General features: G+C 42.2%; 2 protein-coding genes across 5 annotated transcripts in view; one reads left to right on the forward strand and one right to left on the reverse strand.

The window, feature by feature from the left end:
* Positions 1-6651: 6651 nt before the first annotated feature.
* On the reverse strand, positions 6652-20949 carry LOC115476295. Of its 3 annotated transcripts, none has more exons than XM_030212586.1 (7): positions 20886-20949; positions 17429-17571; positions 16853-17017; positions 16551-16644; positions 15833-15992; positions 12185-12337; positions 6652-10363 (listed from the first exon to the last, which is right to left on the reverse strand). In XM_030212586.1, the coding sequence occupies exons 3-7, from the start codon at positions 16978-16980 to the stop codon at positions 10191-10193; spliced, it is 708 nt and encodes a 235-aa protein (XP_030068446.1). In that variant the 5' UTR covers positions 16981-17017; positions 17429-17571; positions 20886-20949; the 3' UTR covers positions 6652-10190. The 3 variants fall into 3 exon arrangements, with proteins under 3 accessions (XP_030068446.1, XP_030068445.1, XP_030068444.1); XM_030212585.1 differs by having other exon boundaries at positions 16853-16991; positions 20822-20920; XM_030212584.1 differs by having other exon boundaries at positions 20822-20920.
* Positions 20950-21090: 141 nt separating this feature from the next.
* STUB1 (STIP1 homology and U-box containing protein 1) overlaps positions 21091-24703 on the forward strand; it is a 30036-nt gene continuing 26423 nt past the window's right edge. For both annotated transcript variants that reach the window (XR_003943070.1, XM_030211467.1), the window contains exon 1: positions 21091-21419. Coding sequence is in view for 1 of the 2 variants with exons in the window: in XM_030211467.1 (XP_030067327.1) it covers positions 21276-21419 (144 nt within the window). In the remaining variant the exon portion in view is untranslated. The remainder of the gene's footprint in view (positions 21420-24703) is intronic.

The raw sequence follows: 24703 nt of genomic DNA on the forward strand, positions 1-24703 counted from the left end.
TTCTACAATCTTGTACTAGTAAAAGTAAGTTGAGGGTGGGTAAGCAATATTTTTACATCATGTGCAGGTATATATGTGAAGTATGTTGAGTTATTCTACAGCCTGGCAGATGTGCTTGTAAATTTACCAACTGCCTGTGCAGCAGCTACCAATCCTTGCTTACATGATGTAAATCCTGCTTCTACGGTGTAAATGTTCCTGAAAAATAAACTAGTGGGATCTTTTTTCCTTTCTGAGCAGCAGCCCAGCCTGATACTCCATGATACACATACAAATGAATGACATCCTGTAAATCTGCAAAAGCTAACATTGGAGCTTCCAGCACAATTGTCACCAAATCCTCATGTTATGATTCTGCCAGTCTGGCAGGGGAGGGGTGTGGACTTCATTCCTGATTGGCTGTCAGGGTTTGAGCTGACGTCAGTGGGTAGAACTTAAGCCTACATGTTCCTGCTTCCCCTGCTTTGGCGTTACTTTTCTTGGTGACTAAAGCCTTTGCAGTTCTCTGTCAGAACGTTGTTCTGTGCTCTAGTTTTGTATCTGGGGTCGTTGCCCCGTTCTGCCGACTCAGCAGGCTGATGGTCTGCAGGCCTTCCCTCCAGTTGTTTGTTTATTCAGTTATCTCCCTCCTCCTTGTTCCTGCCTCTGACTTCTGGTTCAGTAAGTTTAACCCCTTGTGTACTGTGTCTCTGCCTCTGTCTTCTGTGTATTTTAGTCAGGGGATTTTCTTCATCCCTTTTGTATCTTTGCCTCTGGCCTCTGGTTTGAGGGCTAGTTTCCCTTATGTTTCCTGTACCTGTCTCTGGCTTCTGTGGCTGTTAGTTGGCTCCTTCTCCCTTCTGTCCTGGGGGGGGGGGGGGGGGGGGGTTCCTGGCTGCGGTGTTCTTGTGGCAGCCTGGTCTTCTAGCTGTTTTCTCCATATTCCCCTGTGGTTACAGGGTGCTTCCTGTATTAGTTTTCCTTTCCTATGCTAGTCCCCTGGGTTACATGCTGGTTCCTTTGGTGTCTTTCCTTGTAGTCTGGGGGAGGGGTTCTGTCCTGGGTCTGTGGAGCCTCCGTGGTTGTTTTTTCCTGTGCCCTGTGGATGGTGTTCAGTGCGCAGCTGGCACCTTGGGTCCCGTGGGGACTCCGGTGTTTCTTTCTCCCCTCCCTGGGTGTGTATCGGTTCCAGTTCGGCCGTGAGGCCCGCTTGAATGCCTATTTCCCTTTCTTCCTGAGGTTCTGCGCGTGAGTAGGCTAGGGGTGTGGGATAGCTGGGGTATGTAGGGGCAGGTCGGTCTCCCCTAGGCCTTGGCCTCTGCTATCAGTGGGCCTCGGCCTGGGCTCAAGGGCTCACAACCAATCCAACAGATTACACCTCAATCAGTTGCACATCAGATTCAGACATTTGTATCTGTGTATCACTAGCAGGATTGCCTTTAAGAAACCTTCTTAAAGGGATAGTTTGAGTACTAAAAGCTGGAATCCACAGTCGACAAAAATTCAACAACCCTAATAATCCTCTAAGCTGTTTAATAGTTTTAGGTACAGAAATCAGAAAGTGTCTTTTGTAAATCACAAGTCAAAGTCTTTGCTTTAAAGCCCAACATATATCCAAAGAAATTTACTTGTTGCTTACAAATCTGAGCCTTCAATGGATTAACTTTATATCCCTTTTGTTGCAACACATTCAGCAATTCATGAGTGTATTTCAAACATTCTTCCTCAGTCTCAGCAGTTATCAATAAATCATCTACATAATGTAACAAAACCACACATCCTCCTACCCCTTCCTCCTGGAGCATTCCCAAGCAATCTGTGCTCCCTGAAATAAACATCTCATCATTAACTTTATCATCATACGTTCATCTTCAGAACTATGATCATCCTCATCAATAGCCCCATAATAATCAGAGGAATTCTCCCCTTTCTCTGGCCTCACCTTATCCCTATTCTTTTTCCCTTTTCTTAACTGCACCTTTTTACCAGGCTTTTCCTCATCAACTGTCCCTTTTCCCTTAACCACATGGAGCACACTCTACTCTGTAAATTCATTAAATTTTTCTGTGGTTTATCTAGTTCCTGTTTATATTGCCGGCAAAAGTATATTAAAGAAGCATAAACTTTTGTCCAAGTTTTTTACTCTCCAACCCCACTATGTTTTCTAATTTCTTCCTCACTGGCAAAGGCATAGCATTGCGGAGGGACTGTACAAAAAGAGACAGCATGCCAAAGGCATCAAAACTCTGTTCAGTTTGTCACCTCCATTCTTCCTGAAATTCATGTAAAAAGGTATGAATAGATTCTGTTTGTGGGTCCCATACTCTATTCATCAATTTAGTAAAATCCCTAACTGTAGGGAAAACTTCTCTTAATGCAGTCCGTACTCTGTCGGTATGGATAAAAGCAGTACCATCATCGGCAGTGCTGTTCATAGTGAAAGCAGTGATCTGTGCTTGTTTAAACACTGCATCTGGGTCAACCCCTGAAAGCTTAGCCAGTAAAGCCTTAATATTTCCTAAACACAAGTCCCTGCAGTAGTTCTCTCAAATGCTGTTATCCAGGCATTGGCACCCTGCTCTAGGGGTGGTAAAGATGCAATTAAAGTATTTAAATCCGTAAAAATCCAGGGAACATATTTTTTAGGCACAGGTTGGTTCCCAGTCCTTTTTCCATACAGCATTGGGTATTGACCGTTTTATTGTATCCTGAACTTCATACTTTTCCCATACCTGTAATCCAGCCTGCATATACTTAAAATCTCATAAAGGGTCTCCTAATGCTCTCCTAATGCATTACCAGGCGGTATTCATATGTGTAGGGCTAAAGGAGCCCTCCCTAGGATATGGTGTTATTTGAGAGCTTAAATTTTCCATCCATCTCGCTAAGTTAGCAACCCAGGAGCCCACAAAATATTGTCATATTTTTCAGCACGAGCAACTATTTCCTTAGGGGTTTTAGTCTGGACAAATTGGAAGAGGAAATCAGCACCATCACTAAACGTCTAATTCGTTCATCTACCTGCCCTATTTCCTCCTGCTCACCCATTCCAGCTAAAGTTTCCACAAACCCTACAGGATCCATTAAAGGAATTGTTTGTGCTGCCCCTGAAATATAACTCCACTGCATATCAGCTGTTGTATTATTGTCTAGTGGAGAACGTATAGAAGTAGAAGATAGCAAAGCCCCCCATTCCTTAGGAACTAAAATTTTTTCTGAGGTGTTAACCGTGGCATGGACACTGTAGAGTCCTCCACAGATGAGGAGGTTTCAGACATCAAATCCTCATCTAATGGAGGGGCCTTATATCCTGCTACTACTTCAGGGGATTCCATTAATGGAATTGATTTGTTTGAACTTTCTACACATGGAAATAAGCCTGTCTCATTTTGATTATATGGAGGAGGCAGTGGAGCCGATGGGGAACTACCCCTATCAGCTGTCTTATTCCAAAGGTCCCATAATTTTAAATGATCAATTAAAGACTTCCCTTTTTTCTTCTGCTCTAAGATGTTCAAAAGAGTAAGCAACGAACATGTCTCCAGAGTACCTTCTTTAGGCCACTGGAACTGTGAATCTTTCTTAGTCTGAACATGTATACCCTGGAGGAAAGGAGAAACAGAGGTGATATGATACAGACGTTCAAATATTTGAAAGGTATTAATCCGCAAACAAACCTTTACCAGACACGGGAAGGCAGTAGAACTAGAGGACATGAAATGAGGTTGAAGGGGGGCAGACATGAAAAACGCCAGGAAGTATTTTTTCACAGAGAGAGTGGTGGATACTTGGAATGCCCTCCCGCGGGAGGTGGTGGAGATGAAAATGGTAACGGAATTAAAAAATGCGTGGGATAAGCATAAAGGAATCCTGTTCAGAAGGAATGGATCCTCAGAAGCTTAGCAGAGATTGGGTGGCAGGGCTAGTGCTGGGCAGACTTCTGCGGTCTGTGCCCTGAAAATGGCAAGGACAAATCAAGGTCAGGTATACATATAAAGTAGCACATATGAATTTATCTTGTTGGGCAGACTGGATTGACCGTACAGGTCTTTCTCTGCCGTCATCTACTATGTAACCCATTTCTCTGAATATTTGACTGTCATCTTTATATTTATTTATTTATTGCTTTTGTATCCCACATTTTCCCACCTTATGGCAGGTTCAATGTGGCTTACATATTGCTAAAAAGGCGGTTACAAAATTTAGATTTGTAGAAGTCTAGTACATAATACAGAAGTACAATAAATGCTTAGGTTGATATATTAGCGTATTGTGAGAGCGGTTAATATTATTGTTTTCCATTTCTGAACTTTTCTGATGTACGGTGGTATGGGATTAGGCAGATCCAGGGGGCAAAGACTTCTTGAAAAGATGTGTTTTCAGTTTTTTTCTGAATTGTAGGTAGTTTTCTGTGAGTTTCAGGTCTTTGGGTAGTGAGTTCCAAAGTTATGTGCCTATAAACGAGAGGTTGGCGGCATGTGAAGATTTGTATTTTATACCTTTGCAATTGGGGTTGTGAAGGGTTAGGCAGGTTCTTGCTGTTCTCGTCACATTTCATATTGGTAGATTGATAAGTTCCGTCATGTAATCTGGTGCGAGTCCGTAGATGATTCTGTGGACTATTGTGCATATTTTGAGTGTTATGCGAGCGTTAATAGGAAGCCAATGTAAGCTTCTTAGGAGGGATTTTGCGCTTTCAAAGCATGTTTTTCCGAAGATGAATCTGGCAGCCGTGTTTTGTGCTGGCTGTAGTTTTCTTATGATTTGAGCTTTGCAGCCTACGTAAATACTATTGCAGTAGTCTACATGGATTAGCACCATGGTTTGGATCATGTTGTGGAATGAATCCCTGGGAAAGTAAGCTTTTATACGTTTGAGCTTCCACATAGTGTGGAACATTTTCTTGGTCGTGTTCTTAGCTTGGCTTTCTAGCATTAGGTTGCAGTCAATTGTTATGCCTAAAATTTTCAAGTGGTCTGAGATTGGGAGGCTTGAACCCTGTGCATTAATTGCCGAGGGGGGAACATTATTGTATTGGGATAAGACAATGAGACATTGGGTTTTATCTCTATTGAGTTTTAGCTTGAATGCCAATGCCCAGGATTCCATGATGGTCATGCTGTTTATTATTTCCTTGGTGATTGCTGTGGGGTTCTGTTTGAAGGGAATATAGATGGTGATGTCATCTGCATAGAGAAATGGATTGAGGCCTTGTTTGGATAGAGATTTAGCCAGTGCTGTCATCATTAGGTTGAATAATGTAGGTGAGAGCGGTGATCCTTGTGGTACTCCACATTCTGCTTTCCAAGGTGTCTTTAACTCTTTCTTAAAAGGTAGCATAAGTAGGCATTCAACTTACAACAGATGACCATATAGAGGCAGCCTGATAAGACAACAATCAAGTAAAGACTTTCTTTGAAATAATTCCCTGAGGATTAGGGAAGGAGAAAAAAAAAAAAAAAGATTGTGAATATTATATCGTAAATCCGAATCAGAATAACATACTAAAGAAAGCACATATTGAAGGCTTAAACTAAAAACGATCTTATATAGTAAGCACCCCAATTTACTACTACTACTTAACATTTCTAAAGTGCTACTAGGGTTACGCAGCGCTGTACAATTTAACATAAAAGGACAGTCCCTGCTCAAAGAGCTTACAATCTAAAGGACAAGTGAATAGTCAGTTCGATAGGGGCAGTCAAAAGTACCCTAGCTTCAACTGGAAGCCAATGCAACTTAATAAAAAAATGGAGTAACACGATCATATATTTTTAAGAGAAAAGATCAGATGAACAGCCACATTTTGAATAGTCTGGCATTTTCTAAGAATCTGTTTTGATAGAATTTAGAAGTAGAATTTAAGGCCAGTAGACTGGATAGGAGACGCTAGAGGGCTAAGTAATAGGGGATACTGCAAACATACTTGTTCTAACGGGGAAGACATATTAGCACCTAAACAGTACTATCAAGTTACACACTCACACAACTAAATTTCTACACCTACAATACACCAGAAAAAAATATATACATAACTTACCATCGGACGTCTCTGAAGGCATATACTTACAAATCCACTCTCAGTCACCTTAGATGTGGATCATCGGCCGGCACCAGTGTCTCTGTCTCCTCACACTGGACCGTCTGCATTCACGGTCATCTGCAAACCTTTCTTCAGTGCTGCAGGCACCACCCAGTTAAGGACTGGTCAGGACATTCTATTCCATGTCCACCACAGAATCGAAAGTCTACCGCCTGAGGCAATATGCCCTATCCCAATTGCTCCTCACATGGGGCAACAATATGATGTATATAGGGCATTCCCTTCTTGCCTCTAAAAGGGGGGAGCTGAACAGAAGAGACTAAAAAAACAAAACAAAAAAAAACCATCTGGCAAAGGAAAAACACTTTAGAGTTCAATTTTTCTCTTTTATAATAATGCTAAAATTTATTAGAGTAAATAAATGGTTACAATAAAAATTCTTTTATCCCAGTATTACAGAAAATTTAATTATTATTTATATCAGTCCAAATTTCAGTATAAGGAAAATAAAATCTCTCTCTGTGTTTTCCTTTGGTAGCTGTCAGAATACTGATGCTTAATTTTGTCCAATCACTTAATGCCTTATATTTTCTCTCTTACTTATCTGGTATTCTTCAACTCTGACCTCTAAGGTCACCTTCACATAATTCTGTTTCTTTGGTATTTTTCTCAAATATTCATCATTTGCCCTTTGTAACCTCCTTCCCTTGAATACCTATCACTCATACTGGTCCTTCACTGAAAATGGCTCTGTGTTAATTCAGTCTGTTTGAAGCAAACAAAGTTTATGGCCCATTACTAGGGCTAAGCAAGCCTGTCTATGGTATGTGAGAAAACCAAGACACAAGCTAGCTAATTGCCCTAGATCAAAAATAAGGGAATGTTATATATACAAAGCTGATTGATCTGAAAAACCAAACAGCTCTATACAGGGGCTTCCACTCCAGGTCCACCTTCAGCTCCACTTCCGGATGTTTTCGGCAGCAGCAGTGGGTGCTTCATTGAGTCCCATCGCACAGAAAATGCCTCCACAGCCTGCAATTGCATATGCTACGGGAGGACAGAGTCAGGAATCGGCTGGAAATGAACCTTTCCCTGACTTGCTGCAGCAGTTTTTGCATCACAAGGGGTAACATCAAGGGAGGAAGAAATGCAATAGGTTCAACAAACTGAAATTACAGCCCCCATTAGGGGGAGTCATTGCAGCTCACTCCCCCAAAACTGACGGAGTTGGTAAGACCAAAAGTTGTTACTATGAATTCCATATGGGAATCCTTACAGACTCAACTCTTTTCATAAAGTAACTGAATCATTTCAGACATGCCAGGTTTCAGGAGCTATATTTGCCTGTGATAAGATTCTGGAGCAACATACCAACCAGATTGGAACTTTGGAGGCAAAGTTAGCTGACCTTCAGGTTACGAATGTAGCTCTGTTAAAAAGATGGAATATTTGGAGAGCCAAATCAGAAAGAAAAATCTTAGATTTGTTAATTTTCCCAAATGTCCTCCGATTTTGTTGCTGGATATGATACGGAAGTATTTTATTGAGATTTTGAATATAGCTCCTGAGCCTATGCCACCGCTTGTTCAGGCCCAATATTTAGTGTTGGGCGATTCTCAGAGATCAGGGAATCAGCAGAAACATCAATTGAATTTAACCGAGTTTGAGTCATCCCTTGTTGTTGTTGTTACCCAAAGAACAACCTTGCTAGTGACTTAATTTAGAACCTGGTAGGAATAATATTTTTCAATTGTTATTTCTGTTTTATGAATGAGATGTTCTTGGGATCTAAAGTGCGTGTTTTTCCCTGATATTTAAAGAGAGACGCAAAAGAAGCGCCAGGAATTTCTGGCACTACGTCCTAGAGCTTTGACTCTAGGTGCAAATCTTGTGTTAAAATTTCCTTGTCAATGTGTTGTTATTGGAGGGTAAAAGATATTTCTTTACAGATTCCAAAGCATTTTTGGACTTTGTGGGGGAAGAAGAAAAAAAAAAAAAAGAGTTGAGGGCTAAAGGTTTGATAACCGCCGTTGAAGGCCGGCTGGTGGGATTTAATGGAAGTGATCTTACTTAATTGAAAATTTTCCTTGTCCCTGGTTCCTCTATTTTCCTTTTCTTGTGGACTAATTAATAAGATTGAATTATCCTTATGTTTTTTTTGCATAGCACCTTGCTGTTTTTTTCCAGTATATGGAAACAGTAAGGTAAATTTCCTGCAATTGTTAAATGTAAATTCAAATAATTAAAAAAAAAAAAAAAAAAATCTCACACTGGACCGATTTGAAGAGCAAACCAAGTAAAATCAACATTCTGTGGATAGAGGGAAGAGATAAGATGATCCCTCTTAGGCGTCAGGTGTTGATGTTCTCCTTCAGTTCAGCATTAAAATTCTCAGGGTTACCATAGACTAATCTGAGCACAGAGTTGTACATAAATGAAAATGTTCGGAAATCCTTTAAGCTAAAGCTTCTCCATAGAATAAAACCTTTTCTGGAGTTCTCACTTGAGAACAGTCCTGCTTGCTACTATTACTAGCCAACAGGACTACTGTAATATAGCCTTGTTGGGCCTAATGCTCAAATTCATAATCAGGGGTAATTAGAATAAAATCAGGGTGCACAGAACTGGGTATCGATGACACTCCTAAAATGGGTTTGCTTGGACTGGGTAATAGATGAGAGATTCGATAGTGTTGCTTAAAGTGTTCTGGATTGGCAGCTGCAAAATGTGAGATCACAGCACAGTGAAAGACTGATTCATGGCCTTTACTCTCTGAAAGAAAACAAGTGAGCCTGTTCTTAGAAATGGAGAAACTCATAGATAAGCAGCAGGAATCTGTGCTAGAGCTAAAGAAGATTGGGATAAAATCCAAGGATTATTGGGATGAGAAGGGAATATTTGGGAGCCTAGGGAGGGATGTGCAATGAACAACCAACCAATGGTGCATGTCCACATAGCTGCTTCATGGTTAAAGGGAGGTTGGGGGTGGAGGGCGATTTTACTTGAAATATGTACAAGACATTTAATGTCTAAGGCACTGCTATGTTAATGATACTACTGGCAATGTTACTTTGAACTGCTGTGGTGGTTTTTCTGCCTAAAAGTAAAAAAAAAAAATAGAACCATTTAAAGTAAAAATAAATAAAACCACCCACAGCTTTCTGCCTTATTAAAATCTCATAGGAAAGAAATCAGAATTGTTACATCTATGAGACAGCGACCCCCACAGAACTAAGTTTCAAGTAAACAAGCATAAGATTTTAAATACTTAATATGATTAGTCCACCAAGCCTTCATATATACACAGTTAAATAGCGCAGATTATCAATACATTCAAAAGAAGTTCCAGGAAAAACTGAACTAGATCACTGTACAAATTAAAATGGGTGAGAACTGCCCTCCAATATTAGCTGTGTAAATAAGGCCCTTGGAAACACCTCCTCTTGATGGAACTTCTTGTCCCATCAAGAAGTCCTCTTGTTGCGGAACAATGTATGGATTTTTAGCTGCATTAGGAATAGTTGATTAACCTGGCCAATACACTGTTTGCCTATGTAAATTACTTTGGCAATTGTCCTGCTCCAGTACCTGTGTAAATAAGGTGAGGCTATGGGGGCCATGGTCTCTTAGAATGTCTGGTGACATTTCCTTCTGAGCTAGTATGTGATGTCACGCTGGCACAGTGTTAGGGGCCATTCTTTACTTGCTGTCCAGTGCTTATGGCACACTGATTTATTGAGTAAGGCTCCAAAAGGGCTTTACAAACTAAAAAGAATGCCAGAACACCATTATCAACTAGGAAAGAGGTAAAATAACGAATACAAATTACAAAGTCAATACAGAGAGAAAGAGATAAATAAACCAGGGGGCCAGACAGTCCTGGAAGTCTGATCGCAGCCTCCTTATCCCATTGAAAACCCATGGGCCCTAAGGACAGTTTTAAACTTCACATAAGATAGCTCAGATCAACAAGCCAAAAAGGTAAAGAGTTCCATAAGTTTGGCGCCAGTAAAAAGAAGAGTGCCATGTAGATCAAATGTTTGAAGACTGTCCATCCTTGACGCAAATAAAAGTACTCGCAGGGATCAACAATGGATGTCCAAGTTATCAATGAGGACAGCCCTCAAGGTGTAACAAAAACCATAAGGTCTTCTTCTCCCAGTCTTTACTTGGTCTTCTGTTTCTTTGTGGGGCATGCACCCGTATCACAATCATAATATGCCTTCACTGGATCCGATCTGAGGGTCTCCAGCAGCAATGGGCAGAGTTTCTGTGCTACAGCAGAGGCCCACAGACACATCTCCACACGATGAGGAGTCCACCCTGTCCCTGGGTCAGCTGCAACAGAAACCACAGAGAGAACTATTACCAGTACCACACATGCAATAACTAGTCAGCCTTCTCAGGGGCAGAACAGCTTTCTAATTGGAGGAGCCAAATAATCCAATTTCTGGCCACACCCTTAAACTCTCTAGATGCTGGTGGGGCTATGGCCCCAGTGGCCTATCCCATTCCACAACCCTATACACCCCCTTCACAACTGTGCACTATGCTACTTTGTGTGAGCTTATAAAATAGCGCTTAGGGCAGAAGCACTTATGAGGCAACTATTCTGCAGTGAGGCATGTCAGACGCACATAACTGCAGCCACGCCTTCACCCTCTAATTCTAGACACTTGTGTACCCAACTTTATGCTTAGCACACAAAGTTGCACATGCAGGTTATAGAACATAAGAACATAAGTAATGCCACACTGGGAAAAACCAAGGGTCCATCGAGCCCAGCATCCTGTCCAACAAAACAAGTTGATCTGCGTTACCAACTAGAAATTGGCTATTATTCATTTTAATTGGCAGTTATGTGTGTAACTGCCCTTAGTCGGGATTCTATGAAGAGTGTGTGCAAAACCTAGAGGGGTCCTTTTACAAAGGTGCACTAGTGCTAAACACTAGAGATGCCCATATATTCCTATAGGCGTCGCTAATGTTTAGTGCACGCTAATCATTAGTGTGCACTAAAACCACTAAAAGACCCCCAACTGCAAAGGGGTGTGGATCTGGAAGAGGCAAGAGGAGGTCGGGGCGTGCTTAGCACTTATGTGCACATCTTCTAGAATACCATCACTTAGGTGCAAGCAATTACATCAGCTATTTCGCTAGCGGAGGTGATCACGCCTCAAGTTAGGCACGTTACTGTGGACTATCGCTAATATTCTATAAGCGCATATCATCCCAGCAACTAACTTTGGGCGAGCTATAGAGAATTATCGCCCACGTGCACAGCCTGCATTTTCTAATCTACACAGAGCAAAACTATGTGCATAATACTGCTTTTATTATTGGTGCAATCCCTGAGGGTGGAAAGTACGTGTGGAATTTGCCCCAGCAGGTGGTAGTTTAATTATGGTTCCTCAAGCATTTGAATACTTCCCCTCCATAGTACTCAGGGTACTCTTTTTGCATCATGTAGTACCCCAGCAGAATGTTAGGGAACACTCCTCTCCTAGCAAAAGGATGCTTGAGAAGAGTATGTCAAAGATCATAGCAGTTTTTATACAATAGGGAATTTTAACAGGACAGGGACAGAAATTGAATGCACCACTAGGCAACACTGGGTTGGGGGGGGGGCACTCACCTTCCTTCCCAAACTGCCCCCCCCCCCTTATTTCTTTGGAGCCCCTGATTTAATCTGGCCCATTTTCAAACTCAAGTGTCTTTTCACCATTTTTTTCATCCCATTTTGTTAACTTTTCAGACAGCTATTTTGTCCCCGACAGACATTCTTGACCCATTTTGTATAATTCTTTACAAATTCTGTTGGGTTGGAAAGGGAATACAAAATGTCAGCCCGGGCCTACCAGCCCTTGCACACTTAGGGCCCGTGATGCGCCCCCCACCCCAAATATGGTTTTCCTATCAACATGGAAACCCCTGTAAGAAGCAGGGAACCCAGTCAGAATGGATAGGACCCATACATTTTTTTTCTCCCCCAAGTCGCTGGTGCAGAGATTTGGAGGAGGAACAGGAGGCCTCAGAGGAGTAATACTCTGACACCTATCAAAATCTGGCAGCAGAACCAGTTGCCCATGCTTAAATCCAGGCCCAAATATCAATCTTGATGACTGAATTTCAGCCTTCCACTGATGAGTTCACCCTTACCTTTCTTCAGTTTCCTGACACAATCACGAATTTTGTTGAGGTACAGACTGTAATGCTTGATGGTATACTGTATAGGGGTTAGGTCGGTAACAGATTCCACTGCCTCATCAGCCATAAATGCAGCCTCCTCTGGGGCTCCTGCTGCCAACACAGCTGTAATGGGCAAACAGACACCAATCACCACAGAGATGCAGAGAACAGAAGAGTAAACTGCTGCCATTTTTTTTATAATGAAATGCAGCATAACAAATTCTAAATAACTGAAAGCCTGACAGACACCAGGAGGTAAGAGAAAGGACAGGATGACAGAAGAGAAATGAGTAGTCAGAAAAAAACCCCAAAACATAAGAGGAAACAAGAGGCAGCATGGCAAAGCCGAGTTCAGAGACACTACACTGTGATTTTAGTAAAACAACTCTATGTCCAGTACTTATCTAATGCCCTCCCTTTTTACTTCTAAAATTCATAGGACACCACCAGATGTGCTTTCAACCTCTCATCCATTTACCTACTCTTTCTCCCCTTCTCCAACTCATAAAACACAAGTAAAATCTTGGAATCTGTTCATTTAAATCAGCTTCTGTAACCTCACGCTGCAGAGAACAGAGCAACACAGTGTGCTATTCAACATCCAGAAGTATGATAACACTCATAGTTGTGCACAAAGGCATCAACAGACTCAGACTGCGCTCAAAGTATTTTACAGGCAGGCTACACGATTACTACTTGAGTCCCAGTCTCCCACAATTGTATGACTGCAGGAAGGGCCACAAAATCTATCCCCCCCCCCCCCTTTGAATTGCCCAATTCCTGCAGAGTCACCATGGATCAGGGCAGGCAGGCAGCAGCTTGTGACATATCCTGATCAGGCAAGCCCTATGTGTGCCACATCCTCCCCCCCCCCCCCCCCCAGACTGCTTTGTGAGTGTAAAGGGGAAAGGAAGAGTGAGAGGGGATGCAAGAGACATGTGTTAGTGGAGAGATTAGAGAAGCTGGTGGCAATGTGTGGGGGAAAGGGGAAATGAGTGAGGGAATTAAAGGTTCTATAGGGTGTGGGAAGATGGGGGTAGAGAGAGGGTCAGACGAGACATATGGGGAGTGGTGATGGTGTGTGTGGACAGTGAGTGAAGAGCTGCTGCAGAGTATAAGAGGACTAACTCCCTCCTAATCCTAAATGCAGGATCCGCCCTTTTTCCTCCTTAATCCCTCAATTCCTAGCTCCCCGACTCATTTTTCCCTCTGCTCCCATCTCCGTTCCATCCCTCTCTTTTTTTTTTTAAATACTTTGTCAGCAGAGAAACATGTACAAAGAATAGATATGACTTCACAAGCCACAACATCAGAGGCAGCGATATGAAGCAATAATCCTATACAAACAAAATATCCATCCCTTGTCCACAGAGAAGTAAAACAAAATCTACATAGCAGTCTTACCCACAGAGATCAAAACCATTGCAACCAACAATGTTTACTCCACCAACACTTTTTAAGAATATACAAACACCAGACACCTCTCACAATCCCTACCACATGCCCATTCACAGCCCCCCCCCCCCACACACACACATAGGCACGGTGGGTCGAGAAGACCACACACTAGGGGCCTGACTGCCAGCTGTACCAGTAACAACCTCAGTCTCTTGGGAGCCATAAAGGCGTAAAAGTTTTTTCCAGAGCAGAACAGGCTTTCACCCAGAGCTCAGTACTATGGGCATAAGAACAGAGTTCCAACCCACTCAGGCTAGACATCCACTGTATTCAGATCCTTGATCCAGTTGTTCAGCATCAATTTCTTAGCCAGTGTAAGTGCAGAAAGAATAAACTTTTTCTGTGCAAGAGACAATCCAGTCTCGATCTTCGTCTAGCTCCCAGTCTCCCAACAGCAATGTGTACAGATATGGAGGAGCTCTGCCCAGCACCCCAGCTATAACCTGAAATACACGAGTCCACAGGACCTCCAAAACAGGACACTCCAGGAACTAATGCAGCCATGTCCCTCTGTTCTGCTTGCATCGTAAACAAGTCTCAGTATCCCACAATTTCATTTGATACCCATGAGCACAGGTAATGTACTCTACGGGAAATTTTAAAGTTAATTTCTTGCAAAGGCACAGAAGTTATCAATCTAAAACTGTCTTCCCAATACTTGCATAAGTTATCCACAGACTCATCCACCCAACTCCTCTGCCCATTGTTTCACCAGACGCTCTATATGTTTGAGCTCCAAGACTATTCCTCTCCTCCTACCTGAAAATCTGTTCTCCTTTTCCTTTCCTCTGAAATCCCGTGTCCTCTTCCCCATTTTCAAGATTTAATACCTGCTCCTTCCTTCCCAGAGATTCCTTTTCCTCCCCAAAAAGGGGCCACAATAATGAGCACAAAAGAAAAGCAAAGTGGCTTTTTATAAAGTAAAACATATATGCAAATGTATGAAAACATGCCATAGAATTGCCACCAATTTTGTAAGGACAAAACAGGTCCTGCATACGGCATTATGTAGCACTATGAACCTGACTTGCTTGTAACAGGCCAGTGTCAGTTGATATGCAGAGGTCTGTTGCAGACTTCAGGCACATTGCCAACACATCAAGGACTGAGCAAGGCAAAGTAACTTTCAATAACAACCCTGTTTACAGAGCTGGGGACTTCATGGTCAGAAGAAATCAGTTACTTGGTCTTCCAAAGACATAATACTGGAAAACATCATCAGACTGCTATTCTAGTCAGCATGGCACCAAACCAGAGGAAAGGGTATAAGAACCCCTTCCATGAAGCAAACTGGCTGTTACCTTGGGAAGTTCACGTGAGAGCTGCCATCACTGGCCCGAGCCAGCCACATGATGAAAGCTCGTTAATCTGTGGCATCACCTGCTTGCATGCTCTTGCCTGCTGAGCAAATGGGACTACCTGCTGCTGACCGACCATCTGGAGAAAGAGAGCGCCTGCCATCCTAGCTTTGCTGCCTGCTTTCTTCAACTCCCTGACTGGCTTCAGTTCTTATGTTTGTGAGTGTGGGGGAGCCTTTTCCATTGGTCAGGTTGCACTTCTTTTGTTTTATAGTGCCTAGGGTGTTAGGTGTCCTAATAATTCAGGACTAAGTGCAAGTGTATGCTATCTTTACTCCACCTGGACAGGTACTTGAAAAAAAAATTTAAAAAAGTCAGTACTACCATCAGTTCGGATAATTCTGTATGTGCATAGTCTCTGAGTGACACTGTTACTGCTACAAGATAATAAGCTTACTGCTGCCAAGATTTGTAATAAACCAGCTTTTCTATTTTCCTTATAAGCCTTGTGTCCTAGTCTTTTACTATTATCTAGGACTAAGAATTTGGATCTGTACATGGGAGGTTGTGACCCATCCATTCCAGAGTGCTAAATTTCTACTTTCTGTCATTTTATTACCTTCCCTCATTGCCTGCTCTCTACCTGGGGCCGGTTAATTAGAATTAGTCCCCATACATCCGCCCCGAGGGCTTGACTACCAGCTGGTTTATTTAACAGCTATATTTGTGCACATATTCATACACAACACACACATACACGACAGCGACATCCACATCTGTACCTCTTTCTCTCTCCCCTGCCATCAATGGTAGATTTTGTTACCACCATTTGTGGTCACCCCTGCTTTCCATCTGTCCCTACCTGATGCTGTGGCTGGTCCAATGGCCTTTAGCTGGCTTAGCTCAGTGATGGCAGCTTCCACGTCTGGGAGGAGCTTAAACGCTCTCCTGGTACAGCTCTCCACAGTCTCACCAGGGTTTGTAGCCACCATCTGCTGCAGACGTGGTCTGAATTTCCCTCTCTATAGGAGACATTTTATTTGTGACATTTATATTCCACATTATCCCAAACAAGTTTGAGTTCAATGTGGCTTACAATAAACAGTATTGGATACATAAAGAATAATGCATAAGAATGTAATTTGTTGTAAGAATCCAATTTCACAAAACAGTATCATAAACGTACTGTGATATCTATGAATGTTTAACATTTAGAAAACCTATTATGAATGAAAAATTGTACATGAAGCAAAGAGGAGGTTAATGGTAAAGAGTAATAACCAATTCAGGTAATAAAAACGTAAGAGAACATGGCTTTGGATTGGGAACCCAGGAGATGGATGAGGCTGAACAATCTCTGATATTAGGGCTCTCACATCCAAGAAATTTAACACAATGAGGAGAAGCTCTGCTGGGGCCAACTCTAATCAAAGACATATCTAGAACTAGAGATAAGTTCAACAATAAAGCTACACAAATCAGAACTTTTGCCTCTCCCAGTTCCTAAACCAGCACAGGTATGGGATATCCTGACTTTCTTCCTTTGTCCATAGACTCTGAGGGTCCTGCAGGTTACTTACTGTCAGCTTCCATTCCATCAGCTTCACTAACTCATCCCTGGTCAAGTATTTCTCTTGTCGTCCCATGACAGTGGCTGGCAGCTCCTCTTGATACCTGCACCAAGGATTCAGAGCAAGAAGACACTCAGTACATGCTGGGGATGGGATCCCTTTACTGCCTGATCCTCCATAATATAAACCTAAGACTTGTAGGGTACGTTTCACAATGCTACAGAACTGAGAGGAAGCTCTCAATGCTCTGTGAACTGCTGCATATGTACTTTCTACAGGCGGAGGACAAGGAAGCAACATATGATGTTCACCATTTCTCCAAGGCTAGAAGCTTCTTCTGCTTTTCTCCTTTAGCTTTGATCACATCCCAGTAGATATCAAGAACTGCTCTCCAAACAGAAGGATCTTCACAGGCATAGAGTGGCCCACTTAACGGCATCTTCCAGAACTCTAAGGAGATCAGGAAGTGCAGCCTTCTACTTAAAAAGAGATAAATGATATATAATGTATTTAATATATGCTTTGTATTTATTTGTGTTTTTGCATTTTATGTAAGCTACTTTGGGAAGAAAATAGAATGGAAACTGCAGAACAGATTACGTTGCTAAGAAAAATCTGTGAACCATCTAAGATGGTCTATATTTCAGTACAATTTAGACTCAAAGCATGATTAGATCCAAATCTAAAGCCTCACAAGAAAGATAATCCTTGGAACAAATAACTCATACAGAAAGGATGCATTTTGATTATTCAACAAAAAGATTTAGCAATAATAAGTGTCACTGTCTGATAAGTTTATGAAACCTTCATTCACTAACTGGTGGCACCTCCTTGAGTAGTATGTTCAACTAGATGTTTCTTGTAACTGTTGATCAGTTTCACATTACCTTTGAAGAATTTAGGCCAATTCTTACGCACACTATTCCAGTTCTATGATATTTCAGGGTTTCTTTATATGAACAGCTTGCTTTAGGTCTTGCCGATTCACATCAGGCCAGGAGCTGAGAGAGAGAGTAGTTCTTCAATTTACCTGAAAGAATTACAAGATGATTTCTCAAACATTTGTGGTGCCATCCATCCATGGTCAGATAGTCTACAAACAGAAAAAGCTGAAAACTAGTGAACGAGCCAATGCAAGGGTCTTAGGTGACCTTAGTGAATCTTCAACTTTCTGCCCTCTCAATCAACACCAAGCCCCCCCCCCCCCCCCCCCATTTTCATAAACTGATCATGATCACCTGAATACAGATGCCTCCTAGCACAATCCCGTAAGAATGTATAACAGAACATCATCCACTTAAATATTTAATTTTAATGAGGGCAAGTTCCAATAATCATTAACCGGGTAAAAGGGCTGTTTGAAAATTCACATTTTAACTGTGTGTAAAAGTCCATGAAGTAGCCTAGTGGTTAGAGCACCAGACTGACAATGAGGGAAGCCCAGTTCAAATCATGCTACTGCTCCTTGTCATCTTGGGCAAGTCACTTGACCGTCCACTGTCTCAAGTACAAATTTTGTTTGTAAGCCTTCTGGGGACAGGGAAATACCTAGTGTACCTAAATGTAACTCATCTGGGCAGCAGTGACCATCAAACGGTTTGGTTTGATATGACAGCTGAAGTGGAGGGCGGCCACTCAAAACTCAAAGTCCTGGATTTCAAACATGCTGACTTTAGTAAAACGGGGGAATACCTGAGGAAGGAGCAGATGGGCTGGGAGGGCGAACGAGAAGTGGAAGGACAGTGGTCCAGGCTGAAAGCTATAAATATGGCCACAAACCTTTATGTAAGGAGAGTAAATAAAAGCAAGAGCAAAAGGAAACCGAAATGGTTCTCCAAGCAAGTGGACCGAGAAAATAATGGCTAAAGAGTTGGCGTTCCTGAAATACAGAAAAACTCAAGAAGAGGAACACTGAGAGGAGTACTGGATGAAACTGAAAGAAACCAAGAGAGAGATACGTCTGGCGAAAGCACAAGAACAATTGGCTAGAAATGTAAGGAGGAGTGACAAAGATTTCTTCAGGTATATTAGTGAAAGGAGGAAGACTAAAAAGGGAATTGTGAGACTGAAAGATGCTGCGAACCGCTATGCAGATAATGATGAAAAAAAAGTAAGTTTACTAAATAGATACTTTTGTTCTGTTTTCACAGAAGAAAATCCTGGAGGAGGACCACGATTGACTGGCAAAAGCACTAATGAGAATGGAGTGGATAGAGCACCGTTCACGGAAGAGAGTGTGTATGAACAACTTGAAAATCTAAAGGTGGACAAAGTCATGGGACCGGACGGGATCCACCCCAGGATATTGAGGAAGCTCAGAGAGGTTCTGGCGGGTCCTCTTAAAGATTTGTTGGAGACGAGAGAGGTTCCGTGGGATTGGAGAACAGCGGATGTGGTCTCTCTTCACAAAAGTGGTGATAGGGAAGAAGCTGGAAACTATAGGCCGGTAAGCCTCACTTCGGTTATTGGAAAAGTAATGGAAGCGATGCTGAAGGAAAGGATAGTGAATTTCCTGGAAGCCAATAAGTTGCAAGATCAGAGACAACATGGTTTTACCAAAGGTAAATCATACCAAACGAATCTCATTGAATTCTTTGACTGGGTGACCGGAGAATTGAATCATGAAGTGCTATAGACGTAATCTACTTAGATTTCAGCAAAGCTTTTGACACAGTTCCCCACAGCAGGCTCTTGAATAAACTTGACAGGCTGAAAATAGGACCCGTGGTGAACTGGATTAGGAACCGGTTGACGGGCAGAAGCCAGAGGGTGGTGGTTAATGGAACTCGCTCGGATGAGGGAAAGGTGAGTAGTGGAGTGCCTCAGGGATCGGTGCTGGGGCCGATTCTGTTCAATATATTTGTGAGTGACATTGCCGAAGGGTTAGAAGGTAAAGTTTGCCTTTTTGCGTATGATACTAAGATTTGTAACAGAGTGGACACCCGGGAGGGAGTGGAAAACATGAAAAAGGATCTGCAGAAGCTAGAAGAATGGTCTAAGGTTTGGCAATTAAAACTCAATGCGAAGAAATGCAAAGTGATGCACTTAGGGTGTAGAAATCCACGGGAGACGTATGTGTTAGGCGGTGAGAGTCTGATATGTACGGACGGGGAGAGGGATCTTGGGGTGATAGTATCTGAAGATGACGAAACAGTGTGACAAGGCAGTGGCGGTAGCTAGAAGGTTGCTAGGCTGTATAGAGAGAGGTGTGACCAGCAGAAGAAGAGAGGTTTTAATGTCACTGTATAAGTCATTGGTGAGGCCCCACCTGGAGTATTGTGTTCAGTTTTGCTAAGGATGTAAAAAGAATTGAAGCGGTGCAAAGAAAAGCTACGAGAATGGTATGGGATTTGCGTTACAAGACATATGAGAGACTTGCTGACCTGAACATGTATACCCTGGAGGAAAGGAGAAACAGGGGTGATATGATACAGGCGTTCAAATATTTGAAAGGTATTAATCCGCAAACGAACCTTTTCCGTAGATGGGAAGGCAGTAGAACTAGAGGGCATGAAATGAGATTGAAGGGGGGCAGACTCAATAAAAATGTCAGAAAGTATTTTTTCACAGAGAGAGTGGTGGATACTTGGAATGCCCTCCTGCGGGAGGTAGTGATGAAAACGGTAACGGAATTCAAAAATGCGTGGGATAAACATAAAGGAATCCTGTTCAGAAGGAATGGTTCCTCAGAAGCTTAGCCGAGATTGGGTGGCAGAGCCGGTGGTGGGAGGTGGGGCTGGTGCTGGGCAGACTTCTACTGTCTGTGCCCTGAAAATGGCAGAAACAAATCAAGGTCAGGTATACACAAAAAGTAGCACATATGAGTTTATCTTGTTGGGCAGACTGGATGGACCGTGCAGGTCTTTTTTTGCCGTCATCTACTATGTTACTATATGAGCTACTACTGGAAAAACATGCGAGCTAAATCCAAATAAATATTGCTTTGCTTTGACTGCAGCTGCCCTAGATGGCCACCCAATCTTGTTTGCCCGGCCCATTGTAGTACAAAGGGAGCAGTCATCCAGACAACAGCAAAACAGAAAAAAAATCACACAGTAAGTCAACTCCAGACTACAAATCTGCAGGCCTCTCTCTCTGAAATGGGAAGCGTTCCCAGAAAGCAGCTAGGCTGAACACGTCTGCCATCATTTCAAGGGACGAACTTTTGCCTTCACCTTGATCTTCGTAACCTGAGGCTCCGTTTCCTTCCATGATCATCAACCCCACCTATTACAACTCTCTATTTCATCATAACCCAAACGCTCTGCTCGCTCCCTCACCTCATCAATTTTAGCAAGAGGACAAGGTCTACCCCGCTTATCTGCACTCAATCTCTGCTACTACCTTTCCAGGACAGGGTACAACAACACAAGCATTAAACGAGCCTCGTTTTAAGGGGGAGAAAAATCCAATCGTTTGATTGGACAATTAACCTCCACCAATGAGCGTGGTATCCAGAGAGAGGCTTGGAACTCAAGGAGGTTGGATTGGAATAACAGCGCCGCCCCGTTGTGACAAAAAAAAAAAAAAGTACCGGAATTTCCGCTGACGTGACGGGTCGTGTCAGGGGTCTTCTTGACTCTTCTATCTTGGTCATCATCAGAGTCGTGAGGACTTGGTTATATGTTGATGAGTTGTGAGAGCGGAACCTTTCATAGTTTTCGATCTTTAGACGAGGTCGCTGGTGTTGTGGCCTAACTGAGCAGGGCCGCCTGTCCAAGGCCTGGCCCTGGCATGAAGGGGAAGGAGGAAAAAGAGAGCGGGGGAGGCGGGAGTCCGGAGAAGAGCGCCAGCGCTCAGGAGCTGAAGGAGCAGGGAAACAGGCTCTTCGTCACCCGCAAGTACCAGGAGGCGGTGGCCTGTTACACCAAAGCCATCGTGAGTACCGGGGAGTTTTACTACCGTTGACGCTGGCTGAACTTCAGTGCCAATTTTGTCCCATTTGCCTTTTTTGGGTCTATGTGTTTGTGGCCATTAATGTAAAAAAAAAAAAAAAAGTGTGAGCAAAATCCAAATAAATTTATTTATTTATGCGTAAGTTATTTATTTGGACTTAACTTACATCTTTTATTCAATAGTAGCTCAAGGTGAGTTACGTTCATGCTAAATCTGGTTCCAAGAGTTATGTTCAGAAACACAAAATATTTCCTATCTCCAAAGGGCTTATAATGTAAGGGGCTGTTTTACTAAAGCTTAGTGTGCACAGCCTATTTTATATCTAAGTGCTACTTAGTGGACCTATTGCTTGTGCTATGCTTTAGTAAAGGAGCTCCTAAGTTTGTACCTCAAGCAATGAAGGGTTAGATGACTTGCCCAAGATCACAAGAAGTAAGCAGGATTTGAACCTCCTGGTCATATTCTTCCTTTTCTCTAGGATCTACATATTTAGATTCAAGTAAATTCCATTCACCACCACCCCCCTGACAGATGAAAGAGGGTGGCGATAAATGGAATTCACACCAAAGAAAAAAAGGTGAGTAGTGGAGTGTCTTGGGGATCAATCCTGGGACAGATTCTTTTCACTATAATTGTGAACGCTATTGTCAAAGCTTTAGAAGGCAAAGTTTGGCTTTTTGCTGGTGATATGAAAATTTGTAACAGAGGGGGATATCCAGAAGACAGCAGACAACATAAGAAGCAATCTATTAAAAATTAGAAGCATGGGCTAATGTTTGGCAGTAACCTTTAATGTGAAGGTTGCACAAATCCAAAGGAGCTATACACGATAAATGGGGGGGGGGGGGGGGGGGGGAGAGCGAGTGACACATATGGTCCAGGAGCGTAGGCCTTGGGGTGATAGTATCTGAGGATGTTAGGTTATGAAACAGTGTGACAAAGCAGTGGCTAATGCCAGAAAGATGCTAGGCTACATACAGAGGCATAACCAGCAGAAGTGAGGTGTTTCCTCTATACAAGTCTTTGGTGTGGCCTCACTTGGAGTACTGTTTTTAGTTTTGGAGTCCATATCTCACTAAGGATATAGAAAGACTTAAAGCTCTTCAGAGGAAGTTGACCAAAATAATATGTCTTCTGTACCATAAAAAATATGAGGAGAGACTTGAAAACCTAATATGTGTTCCCATAGAGGAGGAGAAGAAGAAAGGGACAGGGAATACATATATTTAAATATTGGAAAGGTATTAATGAACAACAAACCTTTTTCAAAGATGAGGAATGAAATGAAGTAGCCTTTTAAGTGTACTTCCTTGCACCATAAGGAAATAGCTGTTCATGGAAAGGGTGGTAGATGCCTGGAATACCCTCCCAGTGGAGGTGGTGGGGATAAAAAAGTGACAGAATTAAAAAAACATGGGGAAAATACCAAGGATCCTTGTTTATCAAAAGGATTAAATCAAAGCAAAACTTAAATGGCTTTCACGCTTCCAAAGAGGCATAGAAAGGGTAATCTGCATAGACCAACAGGTACAGGCTGAACTGCGTGGCAGACACAACCCTAAACAAAGATGTAGACGGGGTAACCATGGAGCAGCAGCTACAACTCTAGCTACCTTACTGTGCAGATTAGATGGACTGTACTGAGCAGACTAGATGGACTGTGCTGGTCTTTATCTGCTGTCATTTAGTATGGGCCCAATATTCAGGCAGCTGCGGGCAGCACTTTTGCTATCCACTGCCAGCTTTAAAACCCAGATATTCAATGCCGGGCTGTTTACAGTGACCAACTTTATATATCTGGGGGGGGCTAACCGCTAAAAAGTTAACCGGTAATGCTGATATTCAGCGCTAGCCAGTTAACTTTTTAGAGGTCAAAGATAGAACAGCTATTATGTGGTCCTATTTGACTGCGAAACTTATCTGGTTAGGTGCCGAATATCGGCGCCAAACTGGATAAGTTGCGCATTTATCCGATTAGTGTTTAGCCACTAACCCTGGATATTCAGCGGAGATAAGAGATTAAAATTCTATTTAACTGGCCAGTTAAATAGTTTTAACTATTGGACACTATGTTACTATGTTAAGACTAATACAAGGCTTTTGGTATAAAAACTGCACTGTTCTGTTTTCCTGCATTGCTCATACTGTTTGTATAAGTACAGTAGTTTTGACTTCCCAAACTGGATATAGTACTCCAGATAGGGTCTCCCTGAAGTTTTTACCAAGGTGCAATCACTTCTTCTATTTTTCTATGGTTTTTCTGTTCATAGTTATTTATTTATTACATTTGATTGCCCTGTCTTCTGTAACTCAAGGTTATGAAAATCAAAAATATCAATTTATAATATCATAAAACATAGAAAATGCAGCTCCTTAGCTTTCCATTAGTCTTATTTATGTATTTGCTGCATTTGTATCCCACATCTTCCCACCTATTTGCAGGTTCAATGTGGCTTACATTGTTCCGTCATGGCGATCGCCATGCCGGAGTGAGAGATACAAGTAGTTTTACATCAAAGATCATGATTGACATAGTAGATTAAGCAATCAAGTATAAAGAGTTCATATTCTTATCACTGCCTTGTTAAATTTTTTGGCACCTGTAAAATAATTAGATATGGTCAATCCTAGATCAACTTCTGTTTGATAATTACTAGTTCTTTCCTGGAATTCTGTACTCCAAAATGCCTGACGCTTCTTTCTTGCACTGAAAACCTTTTTGACTACTCAGATTTATATTGACCTTTCATATTTTTTCCATTCTCTTTGATGTGTTATTCATGTTTCACTGAAGTCATCTTCAAAAAAATATAGAAGTCCTGTCAGTGCCCTTCCATTATCCCTTTTGGAAATGTTAAGAGATCTGGCTTCTCTTGTCTGATATCCCCCTTGAAGTTGCAGCTGATTGACATTATCCCTGGATTCTATATATGGTGCCCATAATTGGGAGCAGTCCTGAGATGCATGTGCAATTTAATTGACTAATGAGCTGTTAATTGGCCATTAACCAATTGACATTAATTGACATCAATTAGGATTTGCGTGCACATCTGGTTATTTGCTATACTGTAATGTGCGCTATGGGGATTTGGGCACCAAGCAACTCAAAAGGGGACGTGATCATTGTAGGGGCATGGGTGTGTCGGGCATTCTGAGAATAATGGGTCAGCATGCCCAACTTAGGCACCAGCATTTACACCAGGCTTCAGCAGGCATAAGTCTGGCGCCCAAAGTATGGGCAAGGAAATCGACGCTAAGCATGGTCT

This window comes from Microcaecilia unicolor, chromosome 8 (assembly GCF_901765095.1).
Source record: "Microcaecilia unicolor chromosome 8, aMicUni1.1, whole genome shotgun sequence".
Lineage (NCBI taxonomy): Eukaryota > Metazoa > Chordata > Amphibia > Gymnophiona > Siphonopidae > Microcaecilia > Microcaecilia unicolor.

What these genes read in the sequence shown, in the direction of transcription:
- LOC115476295 (XM_030212586.1), bottom strand. Translation starts at nt 16,980, where the DNA reads ATGCCGTTAAGTGGGCCACTCTATGCCTGTGAAGATCCTTCTGTTTGG. An exon ending in TGATGGAATGGAAGCTGACA is followed by an intron (nt 15,993 to 16,550) that starts GTAAGTAACCTG and finishes TGTCTCCTATAG; the next exon opens with AGAGGGAAATTCAGACCACG. An exon ending in TGTCAGGAAACTGAAGAAAG is followed by an intron (nt 10,364 to 12,184) that starts GTAAGGGTGAAC and finishes TTTCTGTTGCAG; the next exon opens with CTGACCCAGGGACAGGGTGG.